At 36.9% G+C, this 23,817-nt stretch overlaps 2 protein-coding genes across 2 annotated transcripts; one reads left to right on the top strand and one right to left on the bottom strand.

Annotated features, from left to right (window-relative positions):
* Positions 1 to 1,791: 1,791 nt before the first annotated feature.
* LOC117341145 lies at positions 1,792 to 3,577 on the top strand. Its single transcript, XM_033902990.1, has 3 exons — positions 1,792 to 2,080; positions 2,266 to 2,447; positions 2,657 to 3,577. The coding sequence occupies exons 1-3, from the start codon at positions 2,010 to 2,012 to the stop codon at positions 3,370 to 3,372; spliced, it is 969 nt and encodes a 322-aa protein (XP_033758881.1). The 5' UTR covers positions 1,792 to 2,009; the 3' UTR covers positions 3,373 to 3,577.
* A 4,842-nt stretch (positions 3,578 to 8,419) lies between these two features.
* Positions 8,420 to 11,170, bottom strand: LOC117340257. The gene is made up of 2 exons (XM_033902015.1): positions 10,979 to 11,170; positions 8,420 to 10,032 (listed from the first exon to the last, which is right to left on the bottom strand). The coding sequence occupies exons 1-2, from the start codon at positions 11,166 to 11,168 to the stop codon at positions 9,857 to 9,859; spliced, it is 366 nt and encodes a 121-aa protein (XP_033757906.1). The 5' UTR covers positions 11,169 to 11,170; the 3' UTR covers positions 8,420 to 9,856.
* Positions 11,171 to 23,817: the final 12,647 nt, after the last annotated feature.

Below are 23,817 nucleotides of genomic sequence, written 5' to 3'. Positions count from 1 at the left end.
ATAGTGGTATTTGGCAAGTTACTTTATGGAATCAAGGACTCTTTTCAAACATTGATGAATCCTTACACACTTAAATCTTTCCTTTCTGTTTTCACTTTTCTGACTTTCTGTACAATCCTACTCTGTTTTCTTCTATATATGTCTCCTTGACATCCGTCCACATATGACCCCGAGGCTGTTGGTTTCTCCTTGACTCCCGTCTTCATATAACCCTGGGGCTGTTGGTGTCTCCTTGACTCCCGTCCTCATATAACCCTTGCTGTTGGTTTCGCCTTGACTCTCGTCCTCAAATAACCCTGGGGCTGTTGGTGTCGCCTTTACTCCCGTCCTCATATAACCCTGGCTGTTGGTGTCTCCTTGACTCCCGTCCTCATATGACCCCAGCTGTTGGTGTCTCCTTGACACCCGTCCTCGTATGACCCTGGCTGTTGGTGTATCCTTGACACCCGTCCTCGTATGACCCTGGCTGTTGGTGTATCCTTGACACCTGTCTCGATATGACCCTGGCTGTTGTGTCTCTTTGACACTCGTATCGATATGATCCTGGCTGTTACTGTCTACTTGACCTCCGCCCTCATATGACTCTGGGTCTGTTGGTGTTTCCTTGAAACCCGTCCTCATATGATCTAAATGTTGTGAGGACTTTACACAAGCAAACTTTTGCTTAACAAAAAGAGTTAGATACGCAATACTTGGCTACTATGTTTCTTAGAGAATGTCTCACAGAGGTACCGAGAAAAAATAACTACCTTTCAATGTTACACAGGGCAAATATGACCCTGAATGTTGTGAGAACGTTAAACACCTTTAACAACTTTCAAGGTCACAGGTATCTAGTGCAATATCCTTATCATTGACCTTATAGTCAATCCCTTTGAAAATGGTAAATTAGATTAAAGATGTATTATGCACAAGTTGGCAAATGTTAGTCTGTTCTGTACCTTTTAAGTACGTTTTATACGAACAATTAGGTTAATACACCAGTTTGCACACCGTTATTTTTTTTTTTGAATTTGAGATGAGTCCTTCGTTTGTCTTCCTTCCTGTCTATTTTAAAATCTACACAAATATATCACTCCATTTGGCAAGTGAAACGTTAAAAATCGCTTATGCTAAGTAAATAGAATTTCTACAAGCTAAATATCATATGTTTGCATTTAAAGTAAATCCATGCCTATGATTTAAATGGAACAAAGGTAGATGATTTTGTTCATTTTTTTATCAAACACATCATTTGAAGTACAGACCTGATCAGGATATCCATTTTATACAATCTTGCATTATATTTATCAACTAATGAATCATTCCTTCTCGGTAAGAGATCCCGTTATTTTACACAACGAGGGCTGAAGTATTGTCAATCCTACCCTATTTATATACCAAAATGATATAAAGTACTCAGTGAGGGCTGGATTATTGTTTAACATACCGTGTTTGTATAGCAAATTAATATAAGGTACCCAACAAGGGCTAAACTATCCTCTATTGAACTCTGCTAAAATACCAAATGATATAACAGACCCAACGAGTGATAAAGTATTCTTTATCCTACTCTGCTAATATACCATATTAATATAAGGTACCCAACGAGGGATTAAGTATTGCTTATCCTACTAATATACCAAATTAAATAACGTCGATTGGTCATATTGCTGACGTCACGTTATTGATTAAATTGATATAATACTATTATTCTTATACTAATACTATAGCAGTTCCTCTGTCTTAAACAAACGTTATATAAGGATGTTGCTAATTACCTTATCATGACACGATTTAGAAAAAGTGGTTTAGGAAAAATCAAACTCTTTTCAATTAAGTTGTGGGAGTATGAAATCCCCATCAGCTGTTTCCGACCTCGGTAAATCTTGTCCACAACTTTCCCTGTATACACACATCACACATCCGCAAGTACACTATAAAACCAGTAGGCACACCACACGTTAACATAAGTTTACATCCACTCCAGTACCTCTAACCCAGCGTCAGTACGTAAAGTTCTCTCAACCATGTTTAGCACTCTCGCCCGACATTTACCGAGATCTACATCAGCCATACGCAATGGAGGCCTCACAAAATGGTAAGTCACATTTTAACAGTTTGATTTACAATTAAAATACCAATGTCAACTTCGGTATAACACTCAACATGTGATGCTTTCAACTATTCTGAACGAAGCTCAAATAATATATCTCACATGACATATTTTAACACTGGTATATTCTGGATCTGTTTGACATTGACTGTATTTGTTTTTATTTTCAGCATCAAGATTAAAAGACCAATCTCGTACAAAATACGACAAATGCAAAACAAGGATTTGCCAGCGGTCAACAGAATTCTAGAGAGTGAGAAATGGGTAATGGAGAAGGCCTACACGGAATGTGCCTTTAAAACTGATCCAACGGGATTCTTTGTCGCGGAGAAAGACGACGGGGAAATTATAGGTAAGTTCATTTCCATTTGTCATCGTTATAGTGTATCCTGTTATGTAAAGTTTCTATAAACAGTAACGTTCCACTTTATCCTTTGTAAAACATAAGTATAACAGGATTTTAAACATTCTTTGGTGTATGTGGAAATAAATTTGAAATATGTTTATTTTATTTGAGCCAGTAAAGGATATCATTCTAAAACTCAGTTTCTATGTCTACAGGATCACACGGATATCTCTCTCACACCAAAGACATGGCTACGATGGGCTTATGGATGGTGAAAAAGGAATACAGAAATTCCAATGTTGGATTGCAGTTATACGGAAAAATTCATCAGGCTGTAGGGAACAGTAACCTTGGGACATTCGTTTGGCCATATTATGAAGAGAAGATCAAGGAGGAACATGGAGTCAAACCCAACAAAGCATACATGACTTGGTACAACTACGGACACATAGATCAACGGACGTGTAAGAACAAGGTAAAAGAGGATTTCACAGTGGTATCTTTAGCACAGGCTAGTCTATCTGACCTTCTCAGGTATGATACCGACATACACAAACTGGCTAGAGAGGACTACATGAAGAACTGGATAGAACATGACAAGTCTAAGACATATGTAGCAATGCGCGAGGGAAAGGTGTGTGGATATGGAGTATTGAGGTCTCAGGACTCCTACAACCAGATAGCTCCTCTATATGCAGATGACAAAAGCGTGGCGAAGGGGTTGTTTCGTTATCTTGCAAGAGAAGTTCCCGCAGGTGAAAAGGTAGGATTTTCTAGTCCTTTTGAGAATTCCTCAGCTACAGAATTCGCGGCTATAAATAAAATGATGAAACCAGGAATTCCCCTCGTCATGGTGTACAAGGGTGAGCCAGTCGATGTGGATACGGACAAAGTATTTGCTGTATCATCGAACTCGTTTGGAACATGTTAGACGACAGACCAAATAACATGCCGGTGATGTTACATAAATAGCAGAATTTTGTTTGTTGACGATGAACACTCAATCTTAATTTATAAATGTATTCCTCTTCGTGCTGTGATACGGTCATCAAAAAGGTTGTGAATCAAATTTCAGTTTGAATTGATATTACCTCATATTTATTTATTTATTTGAAAATAAACCATTTCTATTGATACAATTGTCTCTGATGTTTGTTCTTCTCTGACTTTCGGTCATAGCATTAAACTATAACAATTGTACACCGGAAACGATAAAATATGTATGAAGGAAAAGTATATGAGATATCATCTACATCATCCATAAGGTGTGTCCATATTCGTTGACACAAGCCTTAAACTGAATTGTGACGATAGAACGATACACGCTGGTCTTGTTTTATGACGCAAGGCTACGTGTCCAAAGGGTCGCCAGTACGAGTCCCGGCACGGGCGCTGTGTTGTATCTTTAAACAACATTCATTACTCTCATTACTCTTCCAGCCGTAGCACCGCGGTGAAAGAAATGTATGCTCCCCCTTTGAGGTTGAAAAGACATGTTATTGTTTCTTAAGGTCAACTTTCCACAAATGATAATCTGTGAACCACTCTGAGACTGCTATATTGCTGTCAAATGGCGGTATATGAACTCAAAATTACTATTAATTAGTGGATACTGTATTAAATCAAACAAACAGATGCATCATGGTTTTTTTTTTTGTTTTTTTTATTCATCTCTAAAAATAAATAAAAAAAACTTGCACTATACATATAATGTGAAAAACACTTGAGAAAGGATAATGTGACATAGATACATGTATGTAAGGTTATTTTCAAAATAAACATAAACGGCGGAAGTCGCAATACATTACGTCACGTTTAACGTATTATGTTATATTTAGACACGGCTGTGATTCCCATCATCACACATATGTCAAGGCACGTGAGTCACGCAGTGACGAACATAAATGTGTATTGAATTATATATATACATGTAACCACTTGACCTCTGTCTGTAAACTTCCGTAATGTTTCCCCTCTTATTGGTAGACAAAATCCACGTTAACTGCGTACTGACGATACGATTGTTTGATAGGTTAAAATAGAGAACATCACAACAATACGTCGTTAAATGAATGCATTTTCTTATCTAAATGATTGAAATGGAAATGAATAATGCATACATATAGCGTGTGTAACATTGACAGAAATACGTCTGTCTCCGATATCCTTGGCTTTTTCTTTACCAACAGAAACTACTCCTTTAGTTTAAAATTATTTCGTTTTTATTGTGTAAAAAACGATTAATAACCTAATAATAGTGATATTTTCACTCCACTCGAATGGAAATAGCTATCATTCACTTTTGACCATTCAGAAAACAGTAGAAACTCCGTCTCCAGCTTGAAAGGATTGCAAACACATAATGCTATATAACACACAGTCCCTGATGTTTAGAGTAAAGATGATTTACTAGTTAGTATCTAATTCAGTATTTCCCCGCAAAAAGGCTTCATCAGATAGAGGTAGGATAGAGGTAGGATAGAGGTAGGATAGAGGTAGGATAGGGGTAGGCATCAAGTTTAAAACCACATATATATAATACTTCATCAGACAGCAGTAGGCCTCAAAGTCAAAACCACATATATATAATACTTCATCAGACAGCAGTAGGCCTCAAAGTCAAAACCACATATATATAATACTTCATCAGACAGCAGTAGGCCTCAAAGTCAAAACCACATATATATAATACTTCATCAGACAGCAGTAGGCCTCAAAGTCAAAACCACATATATATAATACTTCATCAGACAGCAGTAGGCCTCAAAGTCAAAACCACATATATATAATACTTCATCAGACAGCAGTAGGCCTCAAAGTCAAAACCACATATATATAATACTTCATCAGACAGCAGTAGGCCTCAAAGTCAAAACCACATATATATAATACTTTGTCAGACAGCAGTAGGCCTCAAAGTCAAAACCACATATATATAATACTTCATCAGACAGCAGTAGGCCTCAAAGTCAAAACTACATATATATAATACTTTGTCAGACAGAGATAGGTTTAAAGTTTACAACCACAGATATATAATACTTTGTCATATTGAGGTTATCCTCAAATTTACAACCACAGATATATAATACTTTGTTAGACAGATGTAAGTTTAAAGTTTACAACCACAGATATATAATACTTTGTCAGACAGATGTAAGTTTAAAGTTTACAACCACAGATATATAATACTTTGTCAGACAGATGTAAGTTTAAAGTTTACAACCACAGATATATAATACTTTGTCAGACAGATGTAAGTTTAAAGTTTACAACCACAGATATATAATACTTTGTCAGACAGATGTAAGTTTAAAGTTTACAACCACAGATATATAATACTTTGTCAGACAGATGTAAGTTTAAAGTTTACAACCACAGATACATAATACTTTGTCAGACAGATGTAAGTTTAAAGTTTACAACCACAGATATATAATACTTTGTCATATTGAGGTTATCCTCAAATTTACAACCACAGATATATAATACTTTGTTAGACAGATGTAAGTTTAAAGTTTACAACCACAGATATATAATACTTTGTCAGACAGATGTAAGTTTAAAGTTTACAACCACAGATATATAATACTTTGTCAGACAGATGTAAGTTTAAAGTTTACAACCACAGATATATAATACTTTGTCAGACAGATGTAAGTTTAAAGTTTACAACCACAGATATATAATACTTTGTCAGACAGATGTAAGTTTAAAGTTTACAACCACAGATATATAATACTTTGTCAGACAGATGTAAGTTTAAAGTTTACAACCACAGATACATAATACTTTGTCAGACAGATGTAAGTTTAAAGTTTACAACCACAGATATATAATACTTTGTCATATTGAGGTTATCCTCAAATTTACAACCACGGATATATAATACTTTGTCAGACAGATGTAAGTTTAAAGATTACAACCACGGATATTTAAAGCTTCATCAACTGTATTGCAGATATTATTTCACAATAATGTTTCAGTGGTCGAAGTGGTAATTCAGTTATCCTAAAATATTTCTATTGAATGTTCTGAGCGTTGCACATGTTGTATTTATGAATATCATATAGATTTTCTTCTACTTTGTCCCATATGTGGAACTTTATTATTCAAGGGAATGATAATACATGTTATAGGGCAACCAAAATACAAAGGGCGGCAGATTTAAACTGGCATCGGTAACGATATGAAAAGAATATTCCTCGTTTCTTGACGAAAAGCATTTATATTTCCTCCCGAGGGGCTGAACATTGTTCTTTTTTCAATCTTGATTGACATTCGCAAGGCGTCCAGTCCACTCAAAAATAACTGTTATTCGTCAAGAGAGAAGGAATATTATATTGACAACTCTATTTAAAACAAAAATTAAAACATTCAAACTGGATTTGTCTGCGAAGGCACTGACTCATTATATAGCAAATCTCTAAATCGATCTGTTGTAATGGAAAATACAGAATAATAGATATTTGTACTCTAACTACACTGTATCCGTATGTAAAAACACTCGTGACATCAACATGACGTATGAGAGTGGTTTATGTGTGTAATTACGCTCACTTGAGTTTCTCATTTGACTTCAATTTTGTGTCACATCCTTTTGTCCGATTTTAATCTAATTGTGATATGAGAGGGAATTACAACAAACAATGGTATAAAAAAAGAGAGCCACCCATGGCACATCTTCCTTACAAACATTCAGAAATACACGTACTATTTTTAACACAACTGGAAAAATGCTGAGCCAGTTAATTACCGACTGGTATGCACTCCTGACGGGTGACATCATTATGAATACTAACATCGCTATTCTTTACATATCAATTCAAATCAGAGACGCTCATTACTACTGTTGTTTCTGTAAGAACTGTTTTCATTTGGGCCAGCGAAGATATTGAATAAGGGTAAACACACTCAACTGTCTGTATTTACCATCGATCAATACAGTATATTACACATACTAACTTAACATTTTAAGTTTTCTGCGTGGTGGATTTCCCATTGTTTCTGATCATTAAGCCAAGCGTTTGACTTGTGCGAAAACCTTTTAAACGAGTGTGATAACGGTATGACAAGTGATTGCAAAACTAAAAAGACATTTTATTTCTTTATATATCAAATTACAAGAAACAATATGCATAATGACTATATATATCCCCGCTCAGGGTTGGTAGTGGTTCCACCTTTGTCCTTTGTTCAAGAGACATTAGAAAGCCCGAGAATAAGACCCGCTGTATCCCAATGCATAAGGCGGCTAAAAGTGCGACCCTTGAAGAATAGAAGATTGTTCTTCTGTGTCTTCAATTAAGGGCGTTGAAGAGACAAAAATAGGTCTTCTATTTACGTTACAACACTTTATATCTTATTTCTTTCCTCACTACTCCCTCCCTCTGTTCTTTGTTTTCTTAAACCCTTAGATAACAAATAAAACATATGCGTGTCGGACACTGAATAAGAAGTTTATTATCAAGCTGTTTCGTCCCTCTAGGACTCATCAGTGATGTTGGGATCCATTAGTGCTGCTAGGATACGTTAGTGAACCCAGGACTCACTGGTGTTGCTAGGACTAGTTGGTGATGCTAGGACTAGTTGGTGATGCTAGGACTAGTTGGTGATGCTAGGACCATTTGTTATAACTCATTAGTGTTGTTAGGACTCGTTAGGGTTGCTAGGACTCCTTAGTGTTACTAGGACTCGTAGGTGATCCAGTAAGGATTTTTAACAGGTGAAAATTCATAAGGAAAGCCGGACAAACAAGACAGGATTGAAAATGAAACCGCTAATATTGATCGACAGTTTTGTTGTTTGGTGATGCTTTCTTACGTGCATGATCAGCTTCTTGATTAATGATTAAGCAAACAGGGGTGATCTCCCTTGAACACAGAAGTGACGTTTGACTAAGACAGCAGGGTAAAAAAAAAAGAAATATATGTTTATCTTGTTATAACAACATCTTTATTAAAACAAATATCCAAAATTGTAATGCACTTCTACGGTACAAATGCTTCCTACGAAGAAATTTAATTATAACAAAAATTAACAGAAGAAAAGGTGACTTTCCTGAAAACGTATAGTTTCCATACTAGTTAAAATTTAGACTTATACTTTTCTTTCTTCTACATGCATATTAATGGCAGAGTAAAAGGTCGTAGAGAAGAGAAAATTACAATATAATCCTAAATGCATATACATTGCATCTTGATCAGTTAATGCCCATTTTGTGTTGAGAGCTTTCCTTTTCATGAAAATCGGACGGCGATATGATACCATAGTTGTGAGTTGTGAACTACATTGGAGAGTATATATTTCTACTCTTTTTGAAGTTTGATTCCAACAGACTTTCAACATGCCCACGGAAACAAATTGTGTCCCTCCCTTGACGAACTTGACTTCCATACGAGACTGATTGTATTCAAGGCCGTACTAGAACATGTAACATATAAATCTGTATGATGTTTGTGTTTTCCTTCGTTTTGTTGATTTTGGTTTGGCATTAACGTTTTGACTTAATGTCTATATTCTCCGCAATTTTAGTCCCTTACCGCGTAAATCGGGGAATAAGAGATTTCTTTCCGTCCGTCCACTCATTTTCCGCTCTTTTATCGGCTATTCTTCAAAGTATTAAAGTAAACATTGGTATGTAAGTTTAGATAGGTAGCTAAAGTGCACGTTTCAGTGTTGTGGGGTCAAGGTCACAGTTACTATTTCCAGCGGGGCCGGTAGAGGACATGTATTGCTTTAGAAATACCAAGCATGCTTGTGTTTTCTTTGTTTAAATTGTTAAAATTTTCAGCAGTATGTACAAGCAAAGAAAATTACAATAGATAGAAGCAACAATGTTAGGACCACTAGTGCTCGTATTGTGTGTATAAGTAAAAGATCAAAAAGAACTTTCGTATACTAAAGTATTGAACTGTTTTTGTACGGCATTGATGATATATTTGAATGCTACAGCTTTGCAAGCAAACAGCATATTGTGTGTTAGCACAACGTTTGTATTAAGGACGTTCCAGATTTTGAAAACTTATTAACTTAATCCAGTATATGAAATCCTCGTAAGATCCCAATTCGACCACTCTGGCCCTATGTGGGCACCATTACGTCAAACACAAATTGATGAAATATGGAGTACGACAAAGAACAACCAAGATAATACAGTTTGAACCTTTAGAAGAAAAATCTAGTAATAAAAAGTATAAAACCAATCTTTCACACATTAATAAAACTTGAACAATAAAGATTTGTAATATACCGAGTCTTGCTAAAAGGACTATCGAAAGAGTCCTGAACCATAAATCAATTTAATTGAACATTATTAATGTTACAGATATAAGATATAGGTAGGTACATATAATGTGTCCTAGTTTCATTTCCTTTTTAGTTTCATCAACATCTGGTAATAAAATGCAAATGGTTCATATTGACTCGCATACAAACTTAAAATCGTTTCCGCAGTCACCCACAGAAAAGACACCCGTATCGTCAATTTTTAAACATCCCTCTGTTAAAGGTGTAGCGGTTTTCATAACGAATCCAGAAAACCAGACATAGTAGCCTATATTGCTATCCCACGATGCTCCGACCCAGTAATCTAAAATTCAGAAGAAAAAAAAACACAAATATAAATCAGACATTGCATTCATAGTTTGTCCGTATATATTTCTACATTTGTCCATTCATGACTAATCCTGGCAGTGCCTGTAAATATATTAAATAAGATATATTTTCCCGTACAGTTATGTATGTAAACTTTATTTTCCATCAACTGCCAAACAAGTTTTCTACCACAATAGGTGGCTGTTGATCAACTCCCAAGGCATTATATAATCAGTACAACTGTTGAGTAACATGCAGTTTAAACCACACCTTGGAATAAACTCTAAATGCATTTTGATTGGTTGACACGGTGACCTATCATTGGGACTAGATTTTTAAATCACGTGGTTCAATGCGTTTTGATTTGTCAGCATTTCAAGGCTTCTTCGCGAGGTCCTGGAAATGATAACGCACGAGAAGTCGTTCGCGGTTGCCTTTGTCATATTTTGAAAATATAACATATTTCAATTTATTTATTGCTTTGAAAATAATAATTTGCTTATTATTTGTTATGATTTGTAAGAAATAACATTTTCCCACACATTTCCGAAATTTTGAGTTTTACATATTAATCATTAGCATCTCAATTAGGCCATATCCTTACTCCAACTGATATTGTGAGAAAAAACACATTGACACCAAAAAAGGAAATTCATCCTCAAAACCGATTTTCTATTGTGATAGGCACAGGTCAAACAAACTGAAGATTGTTGTCTTTGGTATTTCTTTAACTCGCTAAAGCTCGTGTATTTTTTTTTAACTTTTAAAAAATAACTTGAGTGAATGAAATACCATATACATAAACACTCATTGTGTAGCCTCTAGATGTCAACGTTAGTGCATCAATATTATTGTGTCCCATCTAAAATCATTTTGCAATCGGTACTCATACTCGGTACAATATTTAGTGATATATTTAGAGTTGATATAACAATACATACCGCCAATGTTTGAACCAATCAACGCCCCTAAAGCCAGCTGTTGTGAACCAGTTTCGGCGACAACCAAATGACCGGCTATGTCTTGACAGAACTGATCAGCTTCCTCCCAGGTATCTTTGTCTTCTTCAGCACTAAGGTACAAACACGAGTCAAGGCCGGTGTTGTAGCTGTACGGTGATACACAGCTCATTGATGACGCTAAAAAGAAATATTGAACTCCAATATCAACCGGAAGTGGTTATACAGGTAATAACATCTTTGCTGATTATGTAAGCAGTTGTTACACGAGTGAATATCGATTTCCTCGGCTGATTTCAAAGTAAAATGTCAAACAACTCAGACAAAATTGGCGACAGTCTCGATGCTTATTGAACATCTGAATTCCCTAATTGGACTTCTTTTCCAGTGACTGAAATCATTAACGCATCACCAAATAAGGACTGTATGGCTAAAATCTTACAGGGTCTATCAAATCACTGACCGGATATTTCACACGGTCTGTCAAATCATGGTCGGAGCTACATGGATCTGCTGAACTAATAAAACTAAGATAGTTCTGTTATAGTATTCTGAGCTAAAGTAAGTACAATTGCGAACTAGTGATTTATGTAAACAAAGACTGCAAGCCATGTTTGACTCTTGTTTGGACTTGAAGTTGAAGTATTTTTCTATTCCTAAAAAATAACTCTCATTAACGTTTTATCCATGTAAATGTTACTATCGAACTGTTTTCCGATCCGGGTTCTAGGCAATATTTCCACCTACTCAATTACTCAATAGCCAAATTTGAAAGCAGTTTCTTTATTTCGATATGCCTGCCCTATCTAGCTGCATGTCGTTTAAGGCGACTGACTAAGTGATCCAGCACATAACCCCTTAATGTTTAGCGATAAATTATAATGTGACTTGTTCTTGTGTCGCTCTTCAGAGTTTAGGTGGGATAGTTCAGTGTGATGACACTATAAAACTTTTAAAGTGTCCGTTAGTGATTCAACTATTCCAGGACACCGTCAGGAAATTAATCTATGTTGTAATCAGGGCGTATAAATAACATATCCAACTGTAAAAAACAATCAACGTTTCCAGTCAATATGATTTTATGAAATGGGTTTCACCAACGCATAATATACTCGATAGTTTTTTCTGTTCTCATACAGCTAGATTTTAATCGCCAATGTCTAAAGTCCCTAAATGAATGCTTTCTTCTGTTCTTTGGTCACGTGATCGGTAAGAGAGAATAAATTAAAATTTGGTCGGTAAATATGGCCAGCGCACCCAATGAATGTATTTTTCATACAAATATAAACTCGATAAACGTCTTCATCATACTTAGAAACTCGAGTCAAGTGCTGTACTTTATCCTGTTTAGTTACGTACAGTCATTCAAAGGTGTTAGAATCAGGCTTTGAAATCTAGAAACTGATTAATTGACTTAGCGTCATTTTAATGGCTATTTTAACAATCATTTTGACGACGTTTAACATTTTTGTAAGAATGTACAGAAACATGTTTTGTTAATCTTGCACAAATACCTTCACACTCCGATTAGTTTCATAAGTATTCGTTTGTAGTAATGGGTTGCGTTTGGACGATTCATAGAGCAAGTGTTGATGTTTATGTATCGATAATAGAACTCTTCAGTGGTTTTAGTATCGAAAACAGCACATAGAAAGGAATAAACACAGATGCAACGGATCGTCATAAATTCAAACAATCATTTATAGATAATTCTGCAAAGTATAAGGTTTCGTGTGGACCGTTTTTGAAGTATGACCAAAGTGCTCATCGACGTCGTTGCCATACATGACAACCGATCCCAACTGCGATCACTAATGCACTGACAAAGTAAAAGTTAAATTGCATTCGTAATTTGCCGTTTTTCGTACGACTACTTTCATACCACGTTTTGTTGATTTGTTTAATGTTGTTTGTATTCCATCAATTTGCTAACAAAGACACAAAATGTGGCCTTTGTGACTGGCAGTGCAGACACACCGCGAAACCTGTATTACAAACAATGTGACGTCTTCAGAAAATATACAAATTGTACAATAATGTAGATTTTATATGAATAAACCGCAAGTGCGCAACATGAACCCACATGCTAACCTAATAAAAATAACAATACGCATGGTATATCTTATATACTCGACTGAATCTATCTTAAGTTAGCAATGGTATTAGCAAAATACATGTGCAAAGCTTACATGGTGTAGAAGTACTCGGGGTTGTTGTAGATGGCGCTTCAGTCGTACTTGTTGTAGATGTCTCGGAAATTGTAGATGGCGCTTCAGAGGTACTTGTTGTAGAAGCTTCTGTGGTTGTTGTAGATAGCGTTTCAGTTGTACTTGTTGTAGATGTCTCGGTAATTGTAGATGGCGCTTCAGAGGTACTTGCTGTAGAAGCTTCCATGGTTGTTGTAGATGGCGCTTCAGTTGTACTTGTTGTAGATGTCTCGGAAATTGTAGATGGCGCCGCAGAGGTACTTGTTGTAGAAGCTTGTGTGGTTGTTGTAGATGGCGCTTCAGTTGTACTTGTTGTAGATGTCTCGGAAATTGTAGATGGCGCCGCAGAGGTACTTGTTGTAGAAGCTTGTGTGGTTGTTGTAGATGGCGCTTCAGTTGTACTTGTTGTAGATGTCTCGGAAATTGTAGATGGCGCCGCAGAGGTACTTGTTGTAGAAGCTTGTGTGGTTGTTGTAGATGGCGCCGCAGAGGTACTTGTTGTAGAAGCTTGTGTGGTTGTAGTAGATGGCGCCGCAGAGGTACTTGTTGTAGAAGCTTGTGTGGTTGTTGTAGATGGCGCTTCAGTTGAACTTGTTGTAGATGTCTCGGAAATTGTAGATGGCGCCGCAGAGGTACTTGTTGTAGAAGCTTGTGTGGTTGTTGTAGATGGCGCTTCAGTTGTACTTGTTGTAGATGTCTCGGAAATTGTAGATGGCGCCGCAGAGGTACGTGTTGTAGAAGCTTGTGTGGTTGTTGTAGATGGCGCTTCAGTTGTACTTGTTGTAGATGTCTCGGAAATTGTAGATGGCGCCGCAGAGGTACTTGTTGTAGAAGCTTGTGTGGTTGTTGTAGATGGCGCTTCAGTTGATGTAGATGTACCCGAGGAAGTTGAAGACGAGGCGTTTGTGAGATCTGTTAAAGAAGCCGCCAAAATACCAAATTAATTCATTTTATCGACATTTAAGTTATGATTATGCATATATTATATATATATAACTAACAACACAAATGACGAAGGAAGACAACTTTTTGACTCGTGCCCTGACCGGGCCTCGAACTCACGATCTACTATATATTTCTCTCGGTACAACAACGACAGGAAATTCAAATCTATATCTTCGGATCACCAACACATAGTGTATATGATACATTGTGCTAATAAATATATATATAACTGAGCAACACAAATGACGAAGGATGACAACTTTTTGACTCGTGCCCTGACCGGGCAATATACAGTGTATAAAAGTGTAAAACTACCATGTTCTAATGTTGTTTTCTGATTTTAGGAAAGTTGTCCTTTTCATTTTGAATTAATTTATATGTCTTCATGAAATTTTTCTTTTTTCATCAATCAAGATATGCCCAAAGGCGTTGTATGGTTTAAACATTGGCGATTTTGTTGTTTTTCACGATAAAAAGGCTGATGGGCACAGGTAACGTTGCATAAACTATGTTCCTCTCTAGACCACCCGTATCAAACAAACCCCAGCTATACAGTCCACGACAGAGCATCGCCCTAATGTCTCCAGTCACGACGCCAACTTCACTTGTCAGTAATCCCTGAAATTGATCGTTAAAATATTGAGCTCGTATCCCGGAAAAAACATTTCCAATACAAAGGTTTTAAAACACGAGATTACTGTTTCCGCGTCATTTTACCTGGGAAAAACTGTCTAGTGTATTAATCTGAACTCATTAAATCTGTAGACATATTGATTGCATCTATACATCTGAATGCGTTTGACAAAAAATATCGACGTTGTATTCCAAACTCTAATTCAAAATCGATGAAACGGAAGCAAAATATGAACAAATAAAAAGATTAAGGCAGATATCTGGAAAGCATATTAGATAATGTATTACGACGGGGTGATACATAATCGCCTCTTTCTTCATCGATACTCGCCGTATAAAATATATCTACCACAATACGCTGTGTTATTGAACTTCTAAGGCATGCAATAATCATTACAACTGTTGAATAACATTCTGTTTGTACCACACGTGGAATAAAATCTAAACGCGTTTTAATTGGTTGACGCGGTGACATTTGACCCGAACTGCAATTGTTATTAACGTCTTCAATAATCGAATGACGTCACATCACCGGGTCCCGGCCGTCACTTGTAGACCTTATTTGCATACGCCACTTTCCACGTTTCCCTTTGATTCAAGCCGATATCATTGTAGTAGGAACCGGTCACACAAACTCCTGGTTGCTGTATATTGAATTTATTTCACAAGCTTAACTTATTTTTTAAATTAAGTTATAGAAAACACTCGCTAAAGCTCGTGTCTTTTGTAACATTAAAAAAATAAGTAACTCAGGTGAAATTAATTCCATTTCCAACAACCATTCTTTGTGTAACCTCAAAAAAAAACACATTAAGAAATGTCATGTTCTCATAGTGAGAATCTGGGCAGTAACAGCGAAATTACCTGACATGTCATCGAAAATTAAAATCGTTGATATGCATTTCAATCAAGAAATACATTCTTAATAAAAATGTGTATAACATCTTAAGAAAGGTCATGTTCTCTTAGTGAGAATCGGGGTAGTGACATTGAAATTTCTAGGCATATTATTGGGAATAATAAACCTTAATATGCAATTTGCACAGGAAATTAAAACATTTCTTACTAACAAGTTGTCCTGTAAATCCTAAAGAAGTACTGTAAGATCTGTTTACGTCATTAATCCTATCACAGAAACTACATTTTGCAGTGAAAAACTGAATATCAACTTCTAAAAACAAAACTCGAATAAGTTTGAGGCTGGGAAGAAGTGATGATGTATTTGATAGAATGTGACGTTAAACATATACTATGACTTAAAGGTAACAGGCGAAAGCTGGACATACAACTGTTAATTTCTACTGGAGCTTGTCAGTGGTGACCATGACCAAAAGTGAAGAAATCCTGAAATGAGCCCAGGAAAATTATGTAAAGGTCGATCGCTGCTAGACACTGGTGAATTATCTGGTGAGGAAATGACGTTGTTGCTATTGTTACTAGCGATGATTCGCTGAACTCTTAATAGGAATTTCTGTGTCAACATCCAAACCCCATCTAGTGGTGTCGGTTTGCCGTAGCTGCTATTTGGCAACTATATTTAGTTATTTGGAGATAATTGGACACATTTATGTAGATTGTTTTTTTTTTAATGTCTAATGTGATTGTTATCTGCTTATAGAATTAAGCTGTATGTATAATAATGCACATTTTGAACATTTGTGTGGCATAGCGATTTTAAACTGATATTATTATTTAGCTATATATATACATTTCTCCCGCAGGCCACCCACCAGGTGGCAATGAACAACAAACACATCACAGCATATTCACAACGCACTGCACGATTGCCATTTATATATAAAATTTATATATGAAATGTCATCAATCACAATTTTCTTCATACACTCGAATAATATTTAATACACATAAACTTCCTTCTATATTTCATAAACACTGATCAGTATTTTCTAATTTATTGGAAATACATGTATTACATCAATATTCCCCATAACCCATACAACTATTCTTGCGTCATAGTGACAAAATGCCCATATACTATACAAACACATTTTATAAGCCCCCCCCCCCCAAAAAAAATAAATAACAAACCAAATTTCCCCCCTCTGTCGTCGCCCAGTGCGCTGCCTGAACTGATACTCTGCGGTATACACGGGTACAACCCCGTGTGTCACACCACCCAGCGGAATACCCGTGGAAGAAAGAAATATCGTGCTAATTCATTTCATTCAAACGCGCGAAATATGATGTATATGAACATATGTATGTCTTGAGCGTTCGGATGTCGTTGAGTGATTTCTGACCGTACGATGACTATAAAACGATAGTACTGGAAGTACATGTATTTTCTACTCAGATAACTATATTACCTGTAAATTAAAGACTTCTACATGCTCAAAGGGTTGTACTTACGACATCCATGTTAATAACACATTCGTGGGAATTTTAATTTCGCTATATTTGCCACCATTAAAAAAAACGCGAAAATATAGTCCAAACAAATATTCATACATTTTTGTATAGGCATTATATACATAAATGCATCAACTGTTTACTGCATAATGTAGACAAAGCAGGAATGGGCGAGATTTAATATCCACGAAATAGGTCCGACTTGAATATCTACAGCTAGGGGAAGGCTTTACCAAAATACGAGTTCGTCCATCAAGGACTCTTTCAGTGAAAATCCGGAAACCAGACAGGAAGATAAAAAAATCGTAATGGGCCCTCCATGGATTTTAGAATTTGAAAGGTGAGGTACACGTGCCTCTGTATTGTATTGTAGGGGCGGGGGGGGGGGGGGGGGGGGGGGGGGGTGTTAAGATTAATGGAATCTATCATGGGTCTGTTCTGTGGACAGGGATATCTCGACCCTCGTGTAAGAGTTTGGCTGGCCAGCACTCGGCAAGCCTCGTGCTGACTGACCAAACTCTTACACTCGGGTTGAGATATCCCTGTCCACAGAACAGACCCATGATAGATTTTATTAATCCTACCCCCCCCCCCCCCCGCCCTACAATACATGTAAGTATAATGTATCTATCTTACCCGCCCCACCAATACATGTCACTATAATGTATCTATCTTACCCCCCCCCCCCCCCCCCTACAATACATGTCAGTATAATCTATCTATCTTACCCCCCCCCCTACAATACATGTCAGTATAATGTATCTATCTTACCCCCCCCCCCCTACAATACATGTCAGTATAATGTATCTATCTTACCCCCCCCCTACAATACATATAATGTATCTATCTTACCCCCCCCCCTACAATACATGTCAGTATAATGTATCTATCTTACCCCCCCCCCTACAATACATATAATGTATCTATCTTACCCCCCCCCCCCTACAATACATGTCAGTATAATCTATCTATCTTACCCCCCCCCCCCCTCCCCCCCTACAATACATGTAAGTATAATGTATCTATCTTACCCTCCCCACCAATACATGTCAGTATAATGTATCTATCTTACCCTCCCCACCAATACATGTCAGTATAATGTGTCTATCTTACCCTCCCCACCAATACATGTCAGTATAATGTATCTATCTTACCCTCCCCACCAATACATGTCAGTATAATGTATCTATCTTACCCACACACACGGTGTTCCCGTTCCGAAGTACCACACATTCGTGATGGGGAGGGCAAGTATTCTTCTGGCATTCCGACTCCTATAAAATATTAACAAAGCATTGTAACTGTAGGGTCTCCATTAAAAGATAAAATCATTCACCTTTTAAAAAACATCTTACCCACCCCACCAATATCTGTTCTATAGTAGTATCATCCATGTGCACCTGTCCTTCAGGTAGGGCGTAAGAATTGTACCTAATGCCCCCATTGCATGATCTTAAGAGGCGACTAAATTTGGGATCTTATATTTTATCTTCTTTCTGAACAACTTTATCTTCCTAATGTCTCCCTTGACAATGCCTCACTATTGACCTTTTGCTCAGCGTTCGTCCCTGTGAGGAAAGTTTGTTTTTCTCCTTGGTCAAGTCTGTGTAAAATGGTTCTTGCTAATCCTGCCTACCGCTCAGCATCTTGAGGAGTGGGACGACTGGCTCACCCGTCCCTAAATGACATTAGCTTTTGATAGAAACAAAGCTAAATCAAACCAAACCTCCGTCTCATCACAGGAATATCGGGTTTAGAGAAAATGGTGGATCTCTCCTAACTTACGGTGGCTTTTTATTTTCCCCTGTGCTATGTATTTCGTTGATACGAGGGCTGATTGATATGTGGAGGGCTGATTGATATGTGGAGGGCTGATTGATATGTTGTGAGCCATATATTGGAGAATTTGAATTTTGTTTGACATTGGTAATATTTTGTTCAATATATTCCCTTCAGTATCTTTACACTTTTGCCAGCAGTGTTTAAGGGCCTTAATGCCACTTTTATAGAATTCCTTTCCTTGGCTGTTCAGAAAGTCATCAACTGCATGTGTGACGTCATCATCGGACTGAAAGTAGGTGTCTGAAGTTGCTGTTTTCAGTTTTGGAAATAGATGAAAGTCCGATGGAGCGAGATCGGGTGAAAAAAGTGGATGCTCAATCAATTTAAAGTCATAATCATGAATGGCAGCCATGGCAATGACAGACTTGTGAGCATAGTATGTGTCATTGATAGTTTGTCCCTTTTTGAGATCATCTATCAGCAGAATACCATTTACATCCCAGAAAACCGAAGTCATAACCTTCCCAGCTGGTAGAATAGTCTTAGCCTTCTTTGGCGGGGAAGAGCCAGGGTGTTTCCATGGTTTCCATTGTTGTTTAACCTCTGGGGTAAAATGATGGGCCCATGTTTCATCTATACTGTCAAATCTCTGAAGAAAGTTAGCAGGATCTTCCTCAAAAAAGATTAAGATTAGCACGCGATAATGTGCACCTGGAGTACTTCTGATCAACCGTCAGAAGTCTTGGTACCCATCAGGCCAAACGCTTTCTTATTGCAAGATCCTGGAATGTACTCTTTCCTGTGAAATGCCAACTCTACTGGCTATATACCTTTCTGTGACTCGTTTGTCAGTTATAACAATATTATGAACTTTACTGACCATTTCTGGGGTTGCAGCGTTGACAGGCCTTCCATGACAGGGGGACATCCTCAAGGCTCTGTCGGCCGCGCTTTTATTCCGCCATCCACCTTTTCACTGTAGCATATGAAGGGACATCTTTCCCTGGTGTTGCTACCATATCATTATGGATAGCCTTACGTGTTAAACCTTTCTGATGCAAATATTGGATCACTGCTCTTTCACCGAATTTGTCCATTTTGCAAAAGCAGTTTTTTAGAGTGCTACCTCGTCGATATAAACGAAACAAATGAGACCAGTCCTTGGGTACACGGCCCTATATAGTCAGAGAAAAGTAGGGCTTTAAAAGAACACCCTTGAGTACCTCATTCAATACGGGGCTCACAACATACCAAATTCCTACGTAATCTACATTTCTTTAGTGATTTACTTCTTTTGCTCCAGACGATCAGAAGGTAACATAACTCAGCATTTTTTGTTTGTTGTTTTCTTTTTACGAAATGGAGAACAAGTTATAATAACATTCGTAAAGGCCCATTAACACATTGGTTCATTCACGGATGTAATTTAAAATAAAAAGTAGCAATGGTTTCTCATTTCTTGTGGTACAGACCAAGCTTTTAGAAATTATTGTTGTTGATGTTAACAATCTCGAAAAGACATAGATTTACTATGCTATGATTTACTGAGGGGAAACATCACAATTCTCTATAATTGTCATTTATATGATAAATTTTGATAAGTCAAATATGGCGTCGACAAAATGAGATAAATTAAAAAGAAGCAAAACAAAGGAGAAAACATATCGGATCTCTAAAGTTGTCGTGTAAATACATCAAATATGGTGTCGACACGAGAACAGCGAGATTCCAGAATAAGTAACACTCAAAATAAATGAATAAAAAAAATGGATAAAGTAAATAAATAAATAAAGTAAATAAAATAAAAAATAGATAAAGAAATAGATAAAAAGTGCACATAGACAAAAAAATAAATTCGCGGTTTTACCTGTGGCGTTGACCCATTCATGTTCCTGAATACACATCCATCTCTTGTAGTCAGCATAACACTGTTCTCTACTGAGCGAGTGTTCAGTTCGCATACGAGTTGATGTTTTATATAGTTGAGACTCATGCAGTTCTGGCGCCTCTGACATAATGATATACATTGTTGAAAACCACATGTCATTACGGTGTCGTAGGTAAAGCCATCCAGAGACATTCCTACCATGGTGTTGTCATCAAAACGTCCACAGAGGTCAACAGCTGATGTCGCTGAAAATAAAATATTTACATGTTTTAAAATTTTACAATAACACTTTTTTCTACAAGTTGTTCTATAAGTTGTTTTTATATTTCTTTTTTGTGGACACAAAGCAGAGAATAAGGAAACGGAAACAAAATCAGTTCCGCACTATCACAAGGAGACAAACACGAACATATTGCAGCCTTTCAAAACACACATATTTATTCACTACGGGTTTGCATCTCGTACACAGGGCAGGCCGTCCTTAAATGAAGGAAGCTGTCGATAGGACGTTTAACAATTCAAAAACAAACTGAAACCAAATCCTAATTTTACCACAAAATCGATTTGTGTGGCGTGTGTCGTTATGACCTAGATTCGTGTGGCGGATGTCGCCTTGACCTAGATTTGTGTGACCGTGGTCGCCTTGACCTAGATTTGTCCGGCGGGTGTCACCTTGACCTAGATTCATGTGGCGGGTGTCGTCATTACCTAGATTTGTATGGCGAGTGTCGTGTGACATATATTTGTAAGGTAGGTGTCATCGTGACCTAGATTTGTGTGATAGGTGTCGTCGTGACCTAGATTTGTGTGGCGGGTGTCGTCGTGACCTAGATTTGTGTGGTAGGTGTCGCCGCGACCTAGATTTGTGTGGCGGGTGTCATCGATGAAGTAGAAGACGAATACATCCAGTGTGGAGCAATTTATATTATCTAGATTTACTTATTATGATTCAGAATTAGAGTCTCGTTTGCATGATGATGTCGGTATTCTCTGTTGATATTGCTTCATCCATGACACCGGCCAAGTAAATCTAGATCATATCCGTTTAATATAGGTCAAATGATCAAATCTGGTCAAATCTAGGTTTGGTCCAATCTGGTCCAATCTAGATCAGGTCAAATCGGGTAAAATCTAGGTCAAATATGGTCAAACCTGGTAAAATCTGGTAAAATCTAGGTCAAATATGGTAAAATTTGGTAAAATCTAGGTATAATCTGGTAAAATTTGGTAAAATCTAGGTCAAATCTAGTAGAATCTAGGTCAAATAAAGGCCAAATACAAAAATGTGAAGTAGGGAGGGAAAAAGGAACTAACAGGCGGATCAACGAGTACTGAGCATGTCTATTTTTCAAATAAATGATTTTAAGATGATCTTCCACTAAATGTGTAGAAAACAGATTCGCTGTCTGTTTAAACGTTCTCTCAATTATGCATGCAAATGTAGAGGCAATTATTTTTACATTGAAACGTCCCCTTGCCGAAACAAAACAGTTTTTAAAAAAATGCTAGTTGTTGTTAGCAGTTTTGAAGAGGAACGACTGGTTCATCCGTTGTCAGTAAAATGTAACCGGGTGGGGTGTCCCTGCTTGGTATCGTCGTCAGTATGTTTCAGTGAGGTAGCACTATAAAGACGGCATCGCGATATCACAAAGAACCAATCATGAACATACATTTTTTTTTAATTTGAAACTTTATTTTATTTCTCTTCACAAATTAGATGTACACCACATACATGCATAATTATCATTGCTGTTGATAGGACGTCAAACAATATCAAAACACATTTTTAAAACCGAGCCAATCTCTGTTTTATATTACTTACCAAAAAGCATGCTATAACTGTATACCACACTGCTAAGGGTTCTAATGAGACAGCCCATTCTCCAAACGTATCAATTATCAAGATGTCTTCAAATCCGTTCACGCACAATGTATACTGAACAATCACTCTTTCGTCATTAATCCTTACATATTTGCATACACGATAATTAATTATTGAAATAAGTCATTGTATATTGGTAAATAACTTTCCACCAAAAGACTACTGGATAAATAGGAAAACCAGGAGTCTGGATACATGTGTTGCTGACATATAAGATGTTTCCGAAAACTCCTTTCCTTTCACAATTAATGAATATACTGGAAACATATATATCCCCTACTGAAATATTAATACACAAGTTTTAATCTGTTGACAGGAAACACGTTGCCGACATCCCCCGCGTTTCCTCGGACGAACATGCTGTGTAGAATTCTCTGATCAGTATGCGGCTGATGCCAAACACCTTTTTCCAATTAGTAGGATTGGTAGTAACACTGAGTATGGATTTGAGCACATCTTTTTATCTGTCTCCATTGACGTAACACAAAGACCTTTAAACAACCGACTGTCACATTGTGCTAGTCTAATCCGATAATCACAAATCTTACTGTCACACAACAGCCTCCCATTTCGATCAAGAGAATGTATTCCTCGGCCTCCATTAAAGTATGTAATAACCATCATTGTGCTTTGACTGGTATTAGTCTTTAGAAGCTGAATTTAACTACAAAATCCAGTAATGTTTCCCCAAACAGACATTCTGTGTAGATTGGGCTGATCAGTAGAATCCGATATCAAAGATATTTTCAATAATTAGGAATTACATCCATTTTTACAAAGTGTATCGACTGGATGGCAGACAACTGTATCCGTTATATTTGACAAATAAGGTCTAAATTTGATTAATGTTATTTACAAGAAGATAAATTAAATGTCCGACATAACAACTTGTTAGAATGTTGGGTTCACGTCTTAGTCAACAGCCAGTGTAATTTTGAGATGGGATCTCCTTTTATCAACTGGCTTTCAAATTAATCATATTTATCAAATCTCGGGGTAAATAGTTTTTTTTTTTTTTTTTTTTTTCATTTTCCTAGCTTCCCTTCTCGATCTACTCATTTCTTCAGTTTTATCCTCATGTAATCATATCTACGAGTCTAATAGGAAGAAAACG

Source organism: Pecten maximus, chromosome 13, assembly GCF_902652985.1.
Source record: "Pecten maximus chromosome 13, xPecMax1.1, whole genome shotgun sequence".
Lineage (NCBI taxonomy): Eukaryota > Metazoa > Mollusca > Bivalvia > Pectinida > Pectinidae > Pecten > Pecten maximus.
This window is presented reverse-complemented; position numbering and strand designations above follow the sequence as displayed.

Excerpts from the sequence above, each read along its gene's own strand:
- LOC117341145 (XM_033902990.1), top strand. The coding sequence starts at position 2,010 with ATGTTTAGCACTCTCGCCCGACATTTACCGAGATCTACATCAGCCATA. Across the intron at positions 2,081-2,265 it reads AATGGAGGCCTCACAAAATG|CATCAAGATTAAAAGACCAA; the intron begins GTAAGTCACATT and ends TTTTATTTTCAG. Across the intron at positions 2,448-2,656 it reads AGACGACGGGGAAATTATAG|GATCACACGGATATCTCTCT; the intron begins GTAAGTTCATTT and ends CTATGTCTACAG.
- LOC117340257 (XM_033902015.1), bottom strand. The coding sequence starts at position 11,168 with ATGAGCTGTGTATCACCGTACAGCTACAACACCGGCCTTGACTCGTGT. Across the intron at positions 10,033-10,978 it reads GATTGGTTCAAACATTGGCG|ATTACTGGGTCGGAGCATCG; the intron begins GTATGTATTGTT and ends TCTGAATTTTAG.